This window comes from Lactuca serriola, chromosome 3 (assembly GCF_051521515.1).
Source record: "Lactuca serriola cultivar US96UC23 chromosome 3, Lser_US96UC23_V15, whole genome shotgun sequence".
NCBI lineage: Eukaryota > Viridiplantae > Streptophyta > Magnoliopsida > Asterales > Asteraceae > Lactuca > Lactuca serriola.
The window spans coordinates 288,128,063-288,149,303 of NC_136410.1; the positions used below are offsets into that span (position 1 = coordinate 288,128,063).

The following is a 21,241-nucleotide window of genomic DNA, read 5'->3' on the forward strand; positions in this document are numbered from 1 at the left end:
AGGAGCGGAAGTTGGCGTTAAAGGTCAAATCCAAGCTTGGAAAAAAGAAAAATATGTGGTTTTTATTTTTATATGTTTCATATTTTGTATTTTTAATTCCTATGTTTTAATTTCTAATGTTCAAGTATTATTGGAATTTCCTTTCATTTTTAATGAAATTTTCAGCTTTATAAAAAGATATCTTGTTGCGTGCCTCAAGAGTGTGTGACAAAAGTAGATGTCCTACATGACAATATATATATATATATATATATATATATATATATATATATATATATATATATATATATATATATATATATATATATATATATATATATATATATATATATGACATTGATGTTGAATCATTCCTCTTAGCCTTATAACTTAAAAGAATATCGTCTAAATGAAGATACAATTATTAAATGATGAATGAAATTCTCATTTAACAATTTGGTCACATTACTATAAAAGAAGATGACCATCAATTTTAAATTGCGAAATACCTTTTTGCCTTTTTTTTAGAAAGCGTTGCATGATTTGACTAGAGATTTATATGTCGGTGTAGACAAGTTTATAAAAGCTAGACCTTCATATGTCGATGTTGTGGTTTGAAAAATATTAGCGTGATAAAGCTGAATGATCGTTCCTTTTTTTTAAAAAAAAAAAATTATATATAATTTTTTGAACGTGTGCTTCGTTGAGCATAATGGAAGCTCTTATGCATTTCAAATGTGTCACTCCTAATTAGTTATACTTGTTTTTTGAACGACTGATAACTTACACTCAAATGCAAACTCAAAAAAGAAATGCACCCCAAACATAACCTTACATTCAAAAAATTTAAAACGTTGCAATAATTTTTTGAAAGGAGAGAAAATATAAAAACAATAAGTTACCTAAAGTTAACATCTGACTTTTTTCTCCCTGAAGTAGTTTACATCAACCTGATAAAAACATTAGACCCCAAACAGCAAGCAAGTTCACAACACAAGCTACAAAAGTACAACATTTTTTTCTAACCCCAAAATTACCAAAAAGCCCTTGTGAACCATCATCCTAAAATCCAGGCAGCTGAGGTTCAATCTTCCCTGAAGGATACATTCATGTCCGTGACAGCCCTTCTCCAGTCATGCACACTCGCCCTCTCGTGCTGGAAGTTAGGGGCAGGGGTAGAACCGTCATTTCCTCCCACATGACTTTCATCCCTTTCCCTTTGCCTTTGTTCATTGAGGTTCATTGAGGTCCTGTTCCAGTCATGCACAGTGGGCATTGAGGTCCGTTTCTCATGATGAAAGTTAGATGTAGGGGTAGGGGTAGAATCGTCATTTTCACCCATGGGGATTTCTTGCCTCTGCCTTTGTTCATTGAGGTTCATTGAGGTCCTGTTCCAGTCATGCACAGTTGGCATCGAGGTCCGTTTCTCATGATGGAAGTCAGGTGTAAGGGTAGGGGTAGAATTGTCATTTTCTCCCATGGGACTTTCTTGCCTTTGCCTTTGTTCGTTGAGGTTCACTGAGGTCCTGTTCCAGTCATGCACATGCACAGTTGGCATCGAGGCTCGGTTCTCGTGATGTTGGAAGTTATTAGGGGCAGGGGATAGGGTAGGGGTAGAATCGTCATTTCCTACCAAGGGACTCTCTTGGCTTTTTTCATTTAAGTTCTGGTCCATGTTGTTAATAGGGTCTTCCATTATGATGTTTTTTTGTTTTTTCCGTTTTGGCCCAACGGTAGTTCCCAACTCAGGTAGAAAACTGGCTACAACAACCTGACAGAAACATAATTTGTTAAACGCAAGAAATAGCAATGTACTTTGACTGATTTGTAAAAAAAAGATTTAACATAATCAATGATTTTTTTTTGAAGTTTTAAATGAAATATAAATATCAAATTTTGAATTTAAAATCTGATTGTTTGACCGGAAAAAGTCAAAGGGTACCTGAACAGGACCAGCTGCAGTGAGAATGCCTCCAAGAAGACCGCCAACAACACGGCCATCAGGGCTAGATAAAGCGATGCTCATACCGCCTTCTCTTGATGATATTCCTTCAACCTCGCCAGGTGTGAAAGATCCAGACAACGAAAGAATTTCAAATCGTCCCTATAAAAAACAAAAAAGTTGTAAGATATTATTAATACTGTGTTTGATATGCATTGGACTGGGACTGATCTCAATGGGACAAAACCTGTCCCTTTTTTGTGGGTGGGACAAAAACTGCAGTTTTTAGTTTTTGTCCCACCCAAAAAGCAGTTTTTGTCCCATTCAAAAAGGTGCGACAGAGACCAATGTGAATGGGACAAAAACTGTAAACAACTGTTCCCCACCCAAAAGGTGGAACAAGGACTGATGTCAATAGAACAAAAACTGTAATTTTTTGTCTAACCCAAAAAGCTGGGAGTCTAGGAAACGGGTTGCTCTTGATATCTCAATTGTGCAAAAGACGTAAATGCCCTCCTTAATGGTTTCGTTTTGTGAAGAAAGTTGTGTACCTCATATGTTACGGTGCCTCCGGATGAACTTGCTTGGCGCAAAGTGACGTGTGAAATAATGCCAAGTGCAGAAAGAACGCATATTGCACGGGGCCCGTATTGTGTCAACGAGATGATTTTAGATGTAACATCCTGAAATATGATAAAGATGGTGATTTTATTTATTTATTTATTTTTTTATGTTTTTCATATCAACTAGTAATAGAAAGAAATTGAAGTAGGATGCTATATAATACACAAATAAGTGAAAGTATGTTGCTAATTATTTCTATTTATCTTGAGAATATAATATTGTTGATATTGAAGGAAAAATGGAACATTGTTGGGTTTGAAAACATGGGATTAACATACCTCACCGGGATTAACAGTGACCATGTGAGGGGTGAAACTTCCACCAGATGTAATTTGGTCACCTATCATGAAAAAAAAAAAAAGATTTATATACAAAGCATATTAATTTGAATATAGAGAATAAAGGAATCAAAACAAAATCCATTTGGGTATATTTAGTATTTACCTAAACTCATGTTCAATTTCTCTGAAGAATTAATCCTCTTTTTCTTCTGCTTCTTCTCAGTCTGAAACTCGCCACCACTTCCCGCCAGTTCACCAAACTTCACATCAGAATAGCCACCGGAGGTGGGGGAAGAGGCGGAGGAGAGTGGCAGTGGTGACAATGTCCGGACACTCCCACCGCCACTGGCGGCGGTAGCCACCCCATCTGGGCCATATTTCCTTGGTCTACCCCTCTTCTTCTTTGCCAAAGAAGATGGCATGCTGCCATTGCCGCCAGTCGCCGGAGAAAACCCCGGTGGTGGTGGGCCCATGGTTTGGGTCTGGTTTTCAGTCATTAGAGCCAATTGATAGTTTGATGGAGTTGGAGCCTCAGGTTTTGTTGCTTCTACTGATGGCATCATAATTTGTCTCGAGTCCATGGTATGATTTGCAAAAATTTCACACTAAATTAAAGAAATGAATTTTTTTTAATATTAGGTCAAACTTACACAATACACACACACACACGAATGAAAATGATCAAAACAGGAAGAAGAAATCAAACTATGAAAATGTTCAAAATTGAAAAAAAGAATCAAAGAATTTGATGAACAGATGATTTTTGTAACACAAAACAGAAAGTTATACAAAATCAATAAATGGAAGAGGAAGGTGAAAAAATCCGTCAAACTGCACAAGAATTTCAACGCAGAAATTAAGCGATTACAGCTTGAACACACACACACACACATTTAGGAGAACAAGAGATCATAACTGTGAAATGTGAGGAACTGAAAAACAAAATCGAAGAACTTGATGAATGGATCGCATAGAAAACACAAACACGCGCTTAAAATTACAAAAATTCTGTAGCAAACGCGAAAAGGAAAGTAAAAAATAAAATAAAAAAAATCTAATCGATTGATATCGTTGAGTAGGGTAGAGTAAAATCTTTTCGAGATAATGCCTCCTATTTTACAAGATCAAAACCTAATAATTTTTAATTTATCATAGAAACATATATAAAAACTAAACTCAACGAAAATTACTGAAAAATTACTCCACATTACCTTCAAACATGCAAAACGAACTAAATCATACTACAATAATCACAAAAAGAAATTACTTAAAGTTTAATATTCGCCAAAAGTTCTTCACATTACCCAAGTAAAATCGCGTAAGATCATGAAAACAACACCAAATCAAAGCCCTAAAACTTAAAATCTTACACTTACGTAACACAAGGGAAAAACAAAAGATTTCAAAGAGCGTTACCTTCTTCCGATTAATCAAAGGAATTTCTGGAGCTTGTTTGGAGTCTTGCAGCCAAAAAACACACTGAAATTCAAATGACTGTGTGCGAAATCTTCAGAGACATGCATCTCTATTTTCTCTCTCCTTAATAAAATCAAAAAATAAATTATTATTAATAATTAAGGGAAAAGGTAATAATTCAAAAAACCAAATAAAAGAGTAGGTGATTGCTAAACCCCATAAATAAATTTTGATTAACCGAAAATTTCATGTCCGTGGTTTATATAATTAAATAAAAATCAACTGTATAATAACAATTAAATAATTTTTTGATTAATTGAAAATGGGTAAAATAGATTTGTTAAAGTAATTAACTTTTTGGTTTGTTCATATTTTGATAACTATTTTTTTAAGCATCTAGGTAACGAACTTTTTGGAAATATTTACATATGACCATTATGACCGACTATAGCAGGTTACATGTGAACACTTACAAAAAGTTCGTTACTTAAATATGTACAAAAAAAAATAGTTACCTTGATGTGAACAAACCGAAAAGGTAAAAGTAAATTACACAAATGGTGCCTGTGGTTTGAGTAATTTGTGCGTTTGGAGATTACTTATTTTTTAACTCGGATAATCTACTGTTTATTTTTGTTGTGCGTTTGGTCCATGTTTTACCTCAAAGACAATTGTGCCCTTTTTAATTTATTTTTTTAATTAATTTTATTATTTATGTATTTATTTTTTAGATATTAAAAAAAATAATAATAGATCTCATATATTTGTATATTCTCACCCTAAACCTGAAACCACATTTAAGAAATTTAAGCTGGGTCCCACCAGTCACCATCCCATCTTTAGTGACATCGATGTCTTCACCAACTCTTATTTTTTCGATCATTCAACTCCGACGAACCAACACCACAACTATTTTGTTGGGATGTGGTGGTGGAAAATTTAATGAAGAGACAGTGGGTTGTGGTTGAGGAGATATATATATGTGGGGTCTATTATTTTTTTTAAATATATTAAAAATAAATACATAAATAAGAAAATTAATTAAAAAATAAATTAAAAAGGGCACAATAGTATTTTAAGGTAAAACATGGACCAAACGCATAACTATCTTTTTTTTTTTTGCACACATCTAGGTAACGAACTTTTTGGAAGTGTTCACATATGACCATTATGATCGGATGTAACATGCTACAACCGGTCATAATGGTCATATGCGGACACTTTCAAAAAGTTTGTTAACTAGATGTGTAAAAAAAGATAATTACTCAGATGTGAACAAACCGAAAAGTTAATTACCTTAATAAGTCTATTTCCCATTGAAAATTACATATTGGTGGTTCATAAGGGCATCCATAGAACTCTAAGAAGTTAAATGGATTGATACATTATCATTTATCTTTTATTCAACTTTACTCTTTAACATCCATACTTTATTAAATCCTACAAAGTTTAATGGATTTTTATATCATCATCATTATATCTTTAAACATAATTATAAATTTAAAAAAAAAATATAACGGTTACAAAAAATAAAATACTTCATAATATATTAATTATAAATTACGAAATCTAAAACATTTAATACCTACAAATACATTAATTAAAAAACACGAAACCTAAAAAGACATTAATAAAAAAAATACATACAAATATATTTTATCTTGACCACATCACAACGGTTCATCAAAATATTTCGTCAGTAACGTCCTAAAAATACTGATAAAATTTTCAATTTTATAACCATCAAATCAATGCATCAAAAATATCAAAACCAATTATAGTAAAATGTATCACAACCATTAGAGTAAAATAATAATCATCGGTGCGGAAATCATAATGGGATGTTGTGCAGTCAAGTCCGAACCTTCCTTTTGGAATTGGAAGTACCTGAAAAATGTTAAAACCATAAAACGTAAGCACAAAGCTTAGTAAGTTCCCTAAAAATACCACATACCATACAAATGGGCCCAACTCAACATGTAAATGGGCCCAACCCAACGTATATATAAATAGGCCTAGCCCAACATACATATATAAATGAGCCAAGTCCAATCATGTAGATTGTCACAACTGTAAATTTTGAGCCATGTAATCTATACATTCAAGTTAATGTGAATCAAAAACTTCAAGTAAATACAACATGCTAGAACTACAAATAGTCATCAAAAAATTGGAGACCCTAGAAGTTCTTGTTAAGTCTAATTTAGGCTAGAACTTCCTTATTGGATCCAAATGGGCCAATAAGCTTCCAATTAGACTATCATGGGCTTAGAACCCTAATTGGGCTCTAATTGGACCCACTCTTATTTATTTTAACATTTTAGGTCATGTTGGGCCTATAATGAAATGAATTGGAAGCTTTGGGCCAAGGATAACCTAAACTAGCCCAACAAAATGTAAAAATCATATTATATTTTTTTTGGGCCAAAAATCATTCAACTTAACTCCTATGTGGGCTTAGGGGCAATAGAGCCCAAAAATCTTTTCTTCCTTCCCAAATTTCGGCCCAAGAAAAGCCCAAGAGGAGGAGTTGACTATTACCATGCCACCTCATTTTTATCTCTTGGTTTTCCATGCAACATGTCTCATATCTCTATGCATGTATCACTTCATGTCTATTTCTCTCTCTTTCTTCTTGCTCTCGGCCAAACACAACACACACACACACACAAATCTCTCACAAACACTCTTTAGATTACTCAAGAAACCATCCTCCCTCTTCATTTAAAATCTCGAAACTTTGCTTGTGCATCAAGAGGATTTCAAGAAAATATCATCACTTCTTGGTAAGTTACACATATCTAAGGAATTTATAACTCTTTTTCTCATTATTAGATCCTTTCTCTTAAACAATTTTGGTAATCATGCTCCTAGAAAACTCCTTAAACTCGAGATCTACATCAAGGAGAGCTAGGGCCGAAAATCACTTCATTTTCCTTCCATTTTCTTTGCAAAACCGAGCCCCCACACCCAAGGTGAGCTTCATACCCCCTATTTTCTGTTTTTATGAGTTTTGTGGGGGGGGGGGGGGAATACAAGTGAAAGTGTAGATCTATATGTGTTTTGTATGCCTTGTATGATTTCCATGCTTATATGTATGCTTTTATGTGTTTTTATGTTGGATCTAGCCTTAAAACTCATCAAAACCGAGATATATCTTGTATTAAATGATTTTAGCTTCAAATATATTTCTAAACACCAAGTGCTTCAAGAAAAGTGGCTAAGTGGTTTAGTAATAATTTTCTTTGGGTTAAAAACACAAATTTTGGGCCTAAAATGTGAAAAATGCAAAAATAAGGGCCCAAATTGACATTTCACAGATTCTGATGGTTGGAATGTGCCAAAACAGTTTCCATAAAACTATTTCTGGAATTATATTCAATTAGAGGATTAAAAACATAAATTTCAAGCTTATTGGGCTAAAAATGAAAATTTCGGCCCAAGGATGCCCATTATGCTAATTTTTCTGTTTTGGAGGGCCAAAACTGTAACTTTCTGTAAAACAGTGGACTACAAGTGTTCCAAGTCCTTTTCAAAGGTTTAAAATGCTTTCCAAATTTAAAAAGGACCAAAGTTGCAAAAATTTTCCAATTTGGGCCAAAATTGTCAAAATTGCGAAAAGATGGGCTAAAACCGAGAAAAAACTGCATTTTCAGGGACTTAAACTGTTTTCTATGAAAAATATGCTGAAAAATATTAATTTCAATAATTTTTGGTGTTAAAATGTCAAGAAAAATAGTTTAAGGACCAAACCGGTAAATATTGCAAATAAAAGGGTTAAAAATGTAAATTTTACAAATAATGAGGGGCTGAAAACAGAAATATTTCAAGGCTAATTCAATACGTACAATTTGATCAAATAATGACACCTCGAATATCAACGAAATACAACTCATTACAATACCAAAAGTCGTTGTTAAACGAATTGGCTCGGTCTCGAGCTAATGGAAATCTACAACTACTAACTCTTCGACACTACGAATCATACAAGTAATGTTTGGTAATACATAAACATGCGAGTGTGCACAGACGTCTACGCACCATCTTTGGGCCCCACAAGTGTAAAATCTTGTTCGTTGAGCCTAGCTAGCCCAATGACCTGATCTTAAGGCCCGAAGACATTTTTTTTTTTACGGAGTGTTGGGTTTTACCGATCCGACACAACGTAAAGGGACTTTCAATGGCTTGTATACTACTGGTCCCCAAGGGTCCTTTGGTATTGCTAGTAAAGTCTACATTTCATGCGAGGCGGGTCGGGGACCCCTCGTACATTTTATCCCCAACCGGCTAATGGAGTTACCGGGGTCTTCGTGACCTCTTTCTCTTCGGATGCGGGACTACACCTAGTCAGGGCGATTGGATAACGTGATTAGTACGGACGACGCCTTCGGGTTCGCTAGTATAACTATAAACTGGGCGTTTGTGTAATGCGGGTTTGTAGTAAATAATCATTGCTCGAGAACCTTCCAACGTCGTCTGGGACTGACACTGCTATTTTCGTAATGGTTTCAACGCAACTTAATGGATTCCAAAAGAACTAGGGGAACATCGGGTTTCCCTAGGGTTTTTATTACATACAGATTTGAAACGCATACATCTTCAATGAACATTTTTTTTTACAAGTATAGAAACAAACAAGCATACCTATGGATCTTCACAAACGTTTTCGAAAGCTTTTCTTTTCAGAAAATATCGGATTTTCTGGTGGTTTTTCAAGCAATATAAACATTCGATTTCAAACACTACTTATGAACTCACCAACATTTCATATGTTGACGTTTTTCAAAATACTTGTATTCTCAGGGAACCAGTGAATCAAGGGAAATCATATTCAGTGACGGTTGCAGTTGATTTTTGTATGAATTGAACAAATTAATTTTTGGGGAATGTAATGTTTAAACAATGTAAGATATGTAAACACTACTGGTTGTACTATGTTGATGAATGGTGACGAATGTTGTTATGTTTCATTTATATTCAATGTTATGGTATTCAATTGAGTCACGACAGCCCCCGGACGTTTCCGCCGTCTGGTTCGGGGGTGTGACAGGTTGGTATCAGAGCTTTGTTTATAGTGAACTAGCATGTCGAGCCATACATTGATATGCAACTATAAACCAAAAAGAAGGACTAACATAACTCTGAACAAAACAAATAAATAAAATACACATGCCTGCATTAGGAGTAAGGACCTAACGCTGAATCAAACACAATAAAGCTGGTATCTCGGTTCATTCGAGACTGTTCTTAGTGATGCCAAGGGGCGAATGTAGCTTGATCAACTACATTCTCTCCAAGGTAAAACTAACACACGTCTTGATGAGATCGGAATAGCCAGGGAACCTAAAACTATACCCTTTATCACCCAAAAAGAGAATGTTGGCTTAGTCTGTACAATAGTCATAGTACCCTAGGAATAATGTAGCATAATTACGTACTCGCGCAGACAGCATGGCTGGTTTTCATCACCCTGGAGACCCCTACTTCCCTAATCAGGGAAACAACGGGTGGCTAGAGGAGGAGGAGGAGCCCGAGGAGGAGCAGCAGGGTATCCAGTTTCATCAGGCCTTAGTAGCTCACGGGATACTTGTGGATGAGCCAGAAGGGAATCCAGGCGAAGCAAACGATGTCGGACCCGACGAATACGTAGACACTGACTACGAATTTGGAGAGCTCGACGATGACGACGAAGACGGCCGGGTCGGGGACCAGGACCCCATCCCGCCATGCGAGGACGAGGCACAACCAGATCACCCTGCCCCACCAGTGAACCCCCCAAGAGAGAACCGTTCCCTCGAAGCTGAGATCGCTGCACTGCGACAACAGCTGTATGCTATGGAGGCTCGGGCAGTGCAAGCAGAGCATGAGAGGGATGAGGTTATAGGAGACATGGCAGAGATGGCGCAGCTGCTGGCGCAACATTTCGGCATATGACTTCGGCACCACCTCCTGACGCAGCTCATCGCGGTTAGGGATAGACCTATCGTAGTAGGATATTAGTAACTATGTTATGTACTCCGGTTCTATGTTTAAGTGACTACACTACTCATGGAGCCGTTATGCTGTCGGATTAGTGTTACTTATGTATGCTCCTACGAGCAAATTTTCTTGTACGAAATGCGGATAATATTAATAAACTTTTGTGTGTTTTGCTAAATTATTCTCAGTTGCTATGTGTTGAGACATTATGATTGCATGCTTGATGATAGTAATGTTTAGGTTCGCACCATACACCTAGTTAGTAGGATCATAACCTCACCGAAACCACGTACACTCAACATCTTTCCGTTTCATGACAGAAAGATGCCTCGCCCAGCTACTCGCGGAAATCCCGAACCAACCCCGCCGGGAGTTGACTCCACTGCTTTCTAGGCAGCCGTGTCTGCTGCGGTCACGGCAGCTATGGCACAACTTCACCGAGGGAACAACGGAGGAGGTAACGGGCAAGGATCCGGAAGTTCGAACAACGGGACGAACCAAGGACTCACTAAAACGTGCACTTACAAGGATTTTGCGAACGCTAAACCCCGAACTTTCAACGGTACCGGAGGAGTGATCGCCCTAAAGCGATGGATCGAGAAGGTAGAGTCGGTATTCGAGATATGCGAGTGCCCCGAGCAGATGAAAGTGAAGTTCGCGGCCTGCACTTTTGTGGACCAAGCACTCACTTGGTGGAATGGACATGTGGAAGCTATGACACTCCCTGTCGCCAACTCTATTCCCTGGGCAGAGGTGAAAGAGATGTTGACGGCTGAGTACTGCCCCCGAGGCGAAGTACAGAAGATGGAGCAGGAACTATGGAATCTCACGGTGCAGAATGGGAACATCGATGCTTACATATCGAGATTCAGCGAACTATCTCTGTTGTGCCCGGGTATGATCACATCAGAGGGAAAGAAGATTGAACGATTCATTTGGGGACTGACATCCCCCATTCAAGGGAATGTGATAGCTGCGAACCCTGAAACTTTTGACAGTGCGAAGAGATTGGCAAAGAGGCTGTATGATCATAACCACAAAAAGGGCGAGAAACCGGTAGAGACTGAGAAGAAGAAGGAGAGCGATGGTAAGAAAGGATGGAACAACAAGAGGAAGGGGCGTCAAGGTCCCGAGACCTCTAAAAAGCAGCAAACGGTGGCAGTTCACGCTGTCACTGCGCCGGTACCAGTCACATCACATGCTCCAGCCTCAGCTGCTTCAAATACTTCAAGACCCTATTCCGGCAATCATCCCAAATGCAACAAGTGCGGTTTCCATCACCAAGGAGAATGTAGGGAGTTCCATTGCACCAGTTGCAACCGAAGGGGACACACTGCAAAGTTCTGCAGGACTTATCCTTCTCAGAACCAGAGTCAGGGAAACAACCCGAACAACAACAACAACCACCGCAATACCAACAACACCAATGCCGGCGGCAACAACACAGGGCCTAGCCACACCTGTTTCGGGTGTGGAAGGACGGGACATTTCCATCGAGACTGCCCTAACAACAACAACAACTCAGGAAACAGAGGAGCAGGAAGAATGCTGACTATGGGTCAGAGTGATGCAGTTCAGGACCCCGCAGTTGTGACCGGTACGTTCCTCCTAAACCACACTTATGCATGCATCTTATTTGATACCGGAGCGGAGCGAAGCTTCGTAAGCGAGAAGTTTAAACACCTATTAAAACAACAACCCCAAAAGCTAAATGAAACCTATACGGTGGAAATGGCCAATGGGAAGACCGAATCCACTAGGGAAATCTACGCTGGATGTACCCTAACCCTTAACCAACACGTCTTACGAATAGATCTGATGCCAGTGTCAATTAGGAGTTTCGATGTGATTATCGGCATGGATTGGTTAAGCCCCCACCATGCTGAGATTTTGTGCCACGAGAAGGCCGTTCGCCTTCGTCTCCCGAATCACGAAACCCTAGTAATTTACGGAGATAAACCCAGTACGAATCTTCGCCTCATCTCGTGCATCAAGGCACAAAAACACCTGCGAAAGAACAACTTAGCGTTCTTGGCTCACATAGTGGACAAGACTAAAGAAGAAACTAACATCCAAGACATTCTGGTAGCGTGTGAATTTCCGGACGTGTTTCCCGAAGATCTTCCAGGAGTACCCCCAGAGAGACAGGTTGAGTTCCGAATCGACCTCGTCCCAGGAGCAACTCCTCTCGCTAAATCACCATATCGATTGGCACCTGCTGAAATGCAGGAATTATCCAGCCAACTCAGTGAGCTTCTGGACAAGGGATTTATCCGACCTAGCTACTCGCCATGGGGAGCTCCGGTGCTCTTTGTCAAAAAGAAGGATGGATCTTTCAGAATGTGCATCGATTACAGAGAGTTGAATAAACTCACTGTTAAAAACCGCTACCCACTCCCGCGAATCGATGATCTATTCGACCAGCTCCAAGGAGCTAGCTATTTTTCTAAAATAGATCTACGGTCCGGATACCATCAACTCAAGGTCCGAGAAGAAGATATTCCTAAAACCGCTTTCCGAACCCGCTATGGACATTATGAATTCGTTGTAATGCCCTTCGGTCTAACAAATGCACCTGCCGCATTTATGGACCTAATGAACCGAATCTGTCGACCGTTCTTAGACAACTTCGTCATTGTGTTTATCGATGACATCCTCGTCTATTCTCGAAGCAAAGAGGAGCATGGCCAACATCTCCGACAAGTCCTAGAGACGCTGCGATCGGAAAGGCTTTACGCCAAACTCTCCAAGTGCGAGTTCTGGCTTCGGAGTGTGAATTTCTTAGGCCACGTAGTTAGCCAAGATGGAATTCATGTGGATCCCTCTAAGGTCAAAGCTGTGGAAGGATGGGCAACTCCGACTACGCCCACAGAAATTCGTCAGTTCTTAGGCCTAGCAGGCTACTATAGGAGATTCATCCAAAACTTCTCTAAAATCGCCAAGCCACTTACCTTGCTTACGCAAAAGAGTGTGCCATTCAAGTGGACAGACCGACAAGAGATTGCGTTTCGAGCCTTGAAGCAAGCTCTTTGTAGCGCTCCTATACTATCTCTACCTGAAGGAACGGAAGATTTTGTAGTTTACTGTGACGCGTCAAATCAAGGCTTAGGTTGCGTTCTCATGCAACGTGGAAGAGTGATAGCATATGCGTCCCGTCAACTAAAGACGCACGAAGTAAATTACACAACCCATGACCTAGAACTGGGAGCCGTGGTCTTCGCTCTAAAAATTTGGAGGCACTACCTGTACGGTACAAAGTGCACCATCTTTACGGACCACAAGAGCCTCCAGCACATCTTGAATCAGAAGGAGCTGAACATGAGACAACGAAGATGGGTGGAATTGTTAAACGGCTACGAATGCGAGATCAAGTACCATCCAGGCAAGGCCAACGTGGTAGCTGACGCATTAAGTCGGAAGGAATGCACAAATCGCCGTACGAAAACGCACTCGATAACCATTCAGTCTCATCTGACCACTCAAATTGCATCAGCCCAGGCAGAGGCTATGAAAGCGGAAAATAGAACTAGCGAGGCATTGCGCGGAATGGAGAAGAACCTGGAAGTCAAAGAGAATGGGGTACACTACTTCATGAACCGTATTTGGGTTCCAAAAATTGGAGGATTCAGGGAGACCGTTATGAAGGAAGCCCACAAGACACGATACTCCATTCATCCTGGTTCGGACAAGATGTATTTGGACATTAAGCAGCACTATTGGTGGCCTAACATGAAGGCGGAAATCGCAACTTATGTTAGTAAGTGCCTTACGTGTGCCAAAGTAAAAGTGGAATACCAGAAACCTTCCGGATTGTTACAGCAACCGGCAATCCCTGAGTGGAAATGGGAGGGGATTTCTATGGACTTCGTGACCAAGCTGCCCAAGACGTCGGACGGATTGGACACCATATGGGTAATAATCGACCGACTGACGAAATCTGCCCATTTCCTGCCCATCAAAGAGTCCTACAAGATGGAGAGGCTGACGCGTTTGTACCTACGAGAGATTGTAAGACTTCATGGAGTGCCAAAATCTATCATCTCGGACAGGGACAGTAGGTTCACGTCACGCTTTTGGCAGTCGCTCCACAAGGCCATGGGAACTCATCTTGATATGAGCACCGCGTATCACCCACAAACGGACGGTCAAAGCGAACGAACCATTCAGACGCTTGAAGACATGCTTCGTGCATGTGTGATAGACTTCGGAAAGTCTTGGGATACCCACCTACCGTTGATCGAGTTCTCATATAACAATAGTTATCATTCGAGCATTAAGGTGGCCCCTTTCGAAGCACTGTACGGGCGTAAATGTAGATCACCGTTATGTTGGGCTGAAGTAGGTGACACCCAGCTAGCAAGAACACATACGTTGGATAGGGCAATGACAGGACCGGAAATCATTCACGAGACCACAGAAAAGATTGTCCAGATCAAAGCTCGATTACAGGCATCGCGTGACCGGCAAAAGAGCTACGCTGATAAACGGCGAAAGCCCTTAGAGTTCCAGGTCGGTGATCGAGTATTGTTGAAGGTCTCACCCTGGAAAGGGGTGATACGTTTCGGAAAACGAGGAAAGCTAAACCCACGGTACATTGGACCTTTCGAAATCGTCGCCCGAATAGGTCCGGTAGCCTACAGACTACAACTACCCGCGGAGCTAAACGGTGTACACCCCGTGTTTCATGTTTCTAATCTGAAAAAGTGCCTATCAGATGAAACCCTTGTCATTCCTCTTGACGAAATCGAAATCAATGAGAATCTCCTGTTCGTCGAAGAACCAATCGAAATCATGGACAGGGAGGTGAAGCGTACTAAGCAAAGTCGCATCCCGATCGTAAAGGTACGGTGGAACGCAAAGCGTGGGCCAGAATTCACGTGGGAACGCGAAGATCAAATGAAGCAGAAGTACCCTCACCTATTCTAGCAATTCTCAAATCTAGCTTTCAAACAGAATTTCGGGACGAAATTCCCTCTAACGGGGGGATGATGTCACAACTGTAAATTTTGAGCCATGTAATCTATACATTCAAGTTAATGTGAATCAAAAACTTCAAGTAAATACAACATGCTAGAACTACAAATAGTCATCAAACAATTGGAGACCCTAGAAGTTCTTGTTAAGTCTAATTTAGGCTAGAACTTCCTTATTGGATCCAAATGGGCCAATAAGCTTCCAATTAGACTATCATGGGCTTAGAACCCTAATTGGGCTCTAATTGGACCCACTCTTATTTATTTTAACATTTTAGGTCATGTTGGGCCTATAATGAAATGAATTGGAAGCTTTGGGCCAAGGATAACCTAAACTAGCCCAACAAAATGTAAAAATCATATTATATTTTTTTTGGGCCAAAAATCATTCAACTTAACTCCTATGTGGGCTTAGGGGCAATAGAGCCCAAAAATCTTTTCTTCCTTCCCAAATTTCGGCCCAAGAAAAGCCCAAGAGGAGGAGTTGACTATTACCATGCCACCTCATTTTTATCTCTTGGTTTTCCATGCAACATGTCTCATATCTCTATGCATGTATCACTTCATGTCTATTTCTCTCTCTTTCTTCTTGCTCTCGGCCAAACACAACACACACACACACACAAATCTCTCACAAACACTCTTTAGATTACTCAAGAAACCATCCTCCCTCTTCATTTAAAATCTCGAAACTTTGCTTGTGCATCAAGAGGATTTCAAGAAAATATCATCACTTCTTGGTAAGTTACACATATCTAAGGAATTTATAACTCTTTTTCTCATTATTAGATCCTTTCTCTTAAACAATTTTGGTAATCATGCTCCTAGAAAACTCCTTAAACTCGAGATCTACATCAAGGAGAGCTAGGGCCGAAAATCACTTCATTTTCCTTCCATTTTCTTTGCAAAACCGAGCCCCCACACCCAAGGTGAGCTTCATACCCCCTATTTTCTGTTTTTATGAGTTTTGTGGGGGGGGGGGGGGGGAATACAAGTGAAAGTGTAGATCTATATGTGTTTTGTATGCCTTGTATGATTTCCATGCTTATATGTATGCTTTTATGTGTTTTTATGTTGGATCTAGCCTTAAAACTCATCAAAACCGAGATATATCTTGTATTAAATGATTTTAGCTTCAAATATATTTCTAAACACCAAGTGCTTCAAGAAAAGTGGCTAAGTGGTTTAGTAATAATTTTCTTTGGGTTAAAAACACAAATTTTGGGCCTAAAATGTGAAAAATGCAAAAATAAGGGCCCAAATTGACATTTCACAGATTCTGATGGTTGGAATGTGCCAAAACAGTTTCCATAAAACTATTTCTGGAATTATATTCAATTAGAGGATTAAAAACATAAATTTCAAGCTTATTGGGCTAAAAATGAAAATTTCGGCCCAAGGAGGCCCATTATGCTAATTTTTCTGTTTTGGAGGGCCAAAACTGTAACTTTCTGTAAAACAGTGGACTACAAGTGTTCCAAGTCCTTTTCAAAGGTTTAAAATGCTTTCCAAATTTAAAAAGGACCAAAGTTGCAAAAATTTTCCAATTTGGGCCAAAATTGTCAAAATTGCGAAAAGATGGGCTAAAACCGAGAAAAAACTGCATTTTCAGGGACTTAAACTGTTTTCTATGAAAAATATGCTGAAAAATATTAATTTCAATAATTTTTGGTGTTAAAATGTCAAGAAAAATAGTTTAAGGACCAAACCGGTAAATATTGCAAATAAAAGGGTTAAAAATGTAAATTTTACAAATAATGAGGGGCTGAAAACAGAAATATTTCAAGGCTAATTCAATACGTACAATTTGATCAAATAATGACACCTCGAATATCAACGAAATACAACTCATTACAATACCAAAAGTCGTTGTTAAACGAATTGGCTCGGTCTCGAGCTAATGGAAATCTACAACTACTAACTCTTCGACACTACGAATCATACAAGTAACGTTTGGTAATACATAAACATGCGAGTGTGCACAGACGTCTACGCACCATCTTTGGGCCCCACAAGTGTAAAATCTTGTTCGTTGAGCCTAGCTAGCCCAATGACCTGATCTTAAGGCCCGAAGACATTTTTTTTTTTACAGAGTGTTGGGTTTTACCGATCCGACACAACGTAAAGGGACTTTCAATGGCTTGTATACTACTGGTCCCCAAGGGTCCTTTGGTATTGCTAGTAAAGTCTACATTTCATGCGAGGCGGGTCGGGGACCCCTCGTACATTTTATCCCCAACCGGCTAATGGAGTTACCGGGGTCTTCGTGACCTCTTTCTCTTCGGATGCGGGACTACACCTAGTCAGGGCGATTGGATAACGTGATTAGTACGGACGACGCCTTCGGGTTCGTTAGTATAACTATAAACTGGGCGTTTGTGTAATGCGGGTTTGTAGTAAATAATCATTGCTCGAGAACCTTCCAACGTCGCCTGGGACTGACACTGCTATTTTCGTAATGGTTTCAACGCAACTTAATGGATTCCAAAAGAACTAGGGGAACATCAGGTTTCCCTAGGGTTTTTATTACATACAGATTTGAAACGCATACATCTTCAATGAACATTTTTTTTTACAAGTATAGAAACAAACAAGCATACCTATGGATCTTCACAAACGTTTTCGAAAGCTTTTCTTTTCAGAAAATATCGGATTTTCTGGTGGTTTTTCAAGCAATATAAACATTCGATTTCAAACACTACTTATGAACTCACCAACATTTCATATGTTGACGTTTTTCAAAATACTTGTATTCTCAGGGAACCAGTGAATCAAGGGAAATCATATTCAGTGACGGTTGCAGTTGATTTTTGTGTGAATTGAACAAATTAATTTTTGGGGAATGTAATGTTTAAACAATGTAAGATATGTAAACACTACTGGTTGTACTATGTTGATGAATGGTGACGAATGTTGTTATGTTTCATTTATATTCAATGTTATGGTATTCAATTGAGTCACGACAGCCCCCGGACGTTTCCGCCGTCTGGTTCGGGGGTGTGACATAGATGAACCCAATCTAATCATGCAAATGGGCCCAACCCAATATATAACAAATAGGACCAACCCAACATATAACAAATAGGCCAAACCCAACATATAGTAAATGGGCCCAACCCACCATACACATGCAAGAGTCACAAAGACAACTAGCGTCCTACACAGTATAGTGAGAAGACTTACCTCAATCTGAAGACAGAAAAATCTCACACTCGAGCTGTCGATACCGGAACTCTCCACACTAATCAATACATAATAAGACCCTAATAAAAAATTAAGGTAATAATCCACACTCGAGGGTCTTTGTAACGTCCCAAAAATATGATCCAAAATTTTCATTTTTAATTTAATAAAACCATATTCCAAAACATTATCCATACAACCCAAAAGAAAATAAGTGTATCAAAGATCATATCAATCAGAGTAATATCTCAAAAGAGGAATCCATATGGTGTGTGTGATGCAGTCATCCCGAGCTCTTCCCCTTGGAACTAGAAATACCTGAAACATAAACTGAAAACCATAAGCACAAAGCTTAGTGGGTTCCCCAAACTACCCCATACCATACATAATAAATCATATCCTGGGCCCCCTGTAACGTCCCAAAATTTAAGACTAAAAATTTCTTTTAATAAAACATTACTTAAAGCAAAGTCATCAATCCAAAACATAATCAGAGTATTAATTTCCAAAACACATGTTCGTTATCAGAGTAAACATTCACAGGCTGTCTAATCTATGGTGTGTGCCATGCGATCACCCTGAGCTCTTCCCTCCGCTACCGGAAGTACTTGAAACCAAAACTGAAAACCGTAAGCACGAAGCTTAGTGAGTTCCCCACCCTACCACATACCATGCATAACCACATACTACACATACTGGGCCACGCCCGCTATCCTGGGCATCGCCCCTACCTCGGGCCTCGCCCGCTACAACGGCCCTGCCGCTCCAGGCCCCGCCTGGCTTCGAGCCCCGCTCGGATACAGATCTGTTTCACTTAGGCCTCACCTGTCACAGGGCCTCGCCCGCTAACATATAATAGCACATAATCATACTGCAAAACATATACAATGGATCCTGTCCTAAGGCCTCGCCTATCCTGGGCCTCGCCCTTGTCCTACTACTGATGAGACATGGAACCCCGTCCACGCTCCTACTGATAGTGAGATACGGGCCTAGCCCACACTCACTCCTTCCCTAACTTGGGCCTCGCCCCTGCTCTGCTGCTAATGAGATGTGGAACACCATCCACACTCTGCTATTGGTGAGATACGGGACCTCACCCACACTCACCTCCCTACCAGGCACATACATGTATCACACAGACAACAAGTATAGACTATCATATAAACCAATCCTTGGGCACCCGCCCGCTATCATTGGACCTCGTCCTGAATATCATACTAGCATACTGTGCCTAGGGCTAACCCCCTGGTCTTCTACTCATAACTACATGGGCCGGCATTGTGGCCTTAGAACCATTCACACAAAAGGGAAACTCACCTGCACTGGCTGAACTTGCTGATGATCCCACTAGCTGCTGCCCGACAACTCTCTGAACTCCTGCTCCACTCGCTCCCCGAGTTACCAATATCAATGCAACACTGAGTCTAGCCGATCCCCGAAAGACAACCAAGTCAACTCTGGACAAAGTCAAAGTCCTGGTCAAGGTCAATCTTCCAGGTCAACCCTACTCGCCGAGTCACCCTACTGACTCGTCGAGTTCATATGTTCAGAGTCCTACCATTCGCGACTCGACTCGCCGAGTCAGTCCATGACTCGCCGAGTCCCCACTCGACTCACTGATTCGAGTCTCAACTTGAAGGGTTTGGGGTTTCGCGACCTGACTCGCCGAGTCCAAGAACAGACTCGTCGAGCCCAAGACAACCCTCATCAAACTCGCCGAGTTGTTCTTCCAACTCGCCGAGTTCCTGCCCAACTTCATCCGACTTGACGAGTTGTTCATCCCACTCGTCGAGTTCCTCCAATCTTCATGCTACTCGCCGAGTCCACTCAAAGGACTCGCCGAGTCTATTCAGATCTTCATACATGCAGAGGACTTTTGAGTCATGCTTGAAATCCAAACTATAGATCTACCCTTCCCAAGCCTATTCCTTACGTAAAGTTGCAAACTTTACGTGTAGAGAAGGAGATCTAGGCAAAATACACCATAAACTAGGGTTTAAGGCAAAGAGGCTCCATAATCAACTCAAGGACAGATACCTCATGCTTCTCAAGAGCATAATATGCTTAGATCCGAAGTAGCAACTTCAGATCTGGCTTCTAACTCAAATGGATAGCTAATCATGGCTAAAAAGCCCCCAAAACTCACAACCATAATAGATCTAAAGGAGGGAAACGACTTAATACCTTCAATAACTCAGAGAGTTTCCCCAATCTTCAGATCTAAGGCCAATCCTTGAAGCTTCAATGATTCCCCTTCTTCTTCTTCCTTCAAATCACCCAAAAATGGCTTGGAAGCTTGAATGGGCAACAATGGGGCTTAGGATTTGATGTTCTGGGTGAAAGAGGTAGTAAAGGAACCTTAAGGGAGAGAATGAGACGTTTAAATAGGCTCCAAGTCCCGAATTTAGGGTTTTCCTCGCACAGACCAGACTCGCCGAGTCTCCTTAGCCGACTAGCCGAGTCGGTCACTTACTCCTCGACCCGGATCCCGCTCGGACTCGCCGAATTCCTCCTTGGACTCGCCGAGTCGTCCCTTAAAATTTGGGTTATCTTTCCTTTCCATGCCTTCCAGACTTTGGGTGTTACACTCCCGCCTGGCATCGGGCCCCATCTGGCATCGATTTACAAATCTGTTATTCTTAGGCCCCACCTATCATCGGGCCTCGCCTACTTTACACATACAATCTATGAGCTAGGTTCAAATGTTTATAGCAACTATTGTGTGCCTAAATGCACCAATGAGAATTCAAGAAATAATAAATAATTAAATAAATCATTAAAGGGTATTTTGGTCCTTTTGTACTTTTACTTAAGGAAATCATTTAATTGAAATCTTGAAATTAAGGAAATAAAGTAAATAT

General features: G+C 40.1%; 1 protein-coding gene across 1 annotated transcript; it reads right to left on the minus strand.

Annotated features, from left to right (window-relative positions):
* Positions 1-877: 877 nt before the first annotated feature.
* On the minus strand, positions 878-4,375 carry LOC145094054 (AT-hook motif nuclear-localized protein 8-like). The gene is made up of 6 exons (XM_079032314.1): positions 4,243-4,375; positions 2,990-3,431; positions 2,824-2,885; positions 2,473-2,604; positions 1,922-2,083; positions 878-1,750 (listed from the first exon to the last, which is right to left on the minus strand). The coding sequence occupies exons 2-6, from the start codon at positions 3,405-3,407 to the stop codon at positions 1,064-1,066; spliced, it is 1,461 nt and encodes a 486-aa protein (XP_078888440.1). The 5' UTR covers positions 3,408-3,431; positions 4,243-4,375; the 3' UTR covers positions 878-1,063.
* Between the last annotated feature and the right edge of the window lie 16,866 nt (positions 4,376-21,241).

Bases quoted from the DNA above. Each gene is read 5' to 3' on its own strand.
- LOC145094054 (XM_079032314.1), bottom strand. From the start codon at position 3,407: ATGGACTCGAGACAAATTATGATGCCATCAGTAGAAGCAACAAAACCT. The intron at 2,084-2,472 runs GTACACAACTTT...TGTTTTTTATAG, and splicing joins GAGGCACCGTAACATATGAG to GGACGATTTGAAATTCTTTC. The intron at 1,751-1,921 runs GTACCCTTTGAC...TGTTTCTGTCAG, and splicing joins CTGCAGCTGGTCCTGTTCAG to GTTGTTGTAGCCAGTTTTCT.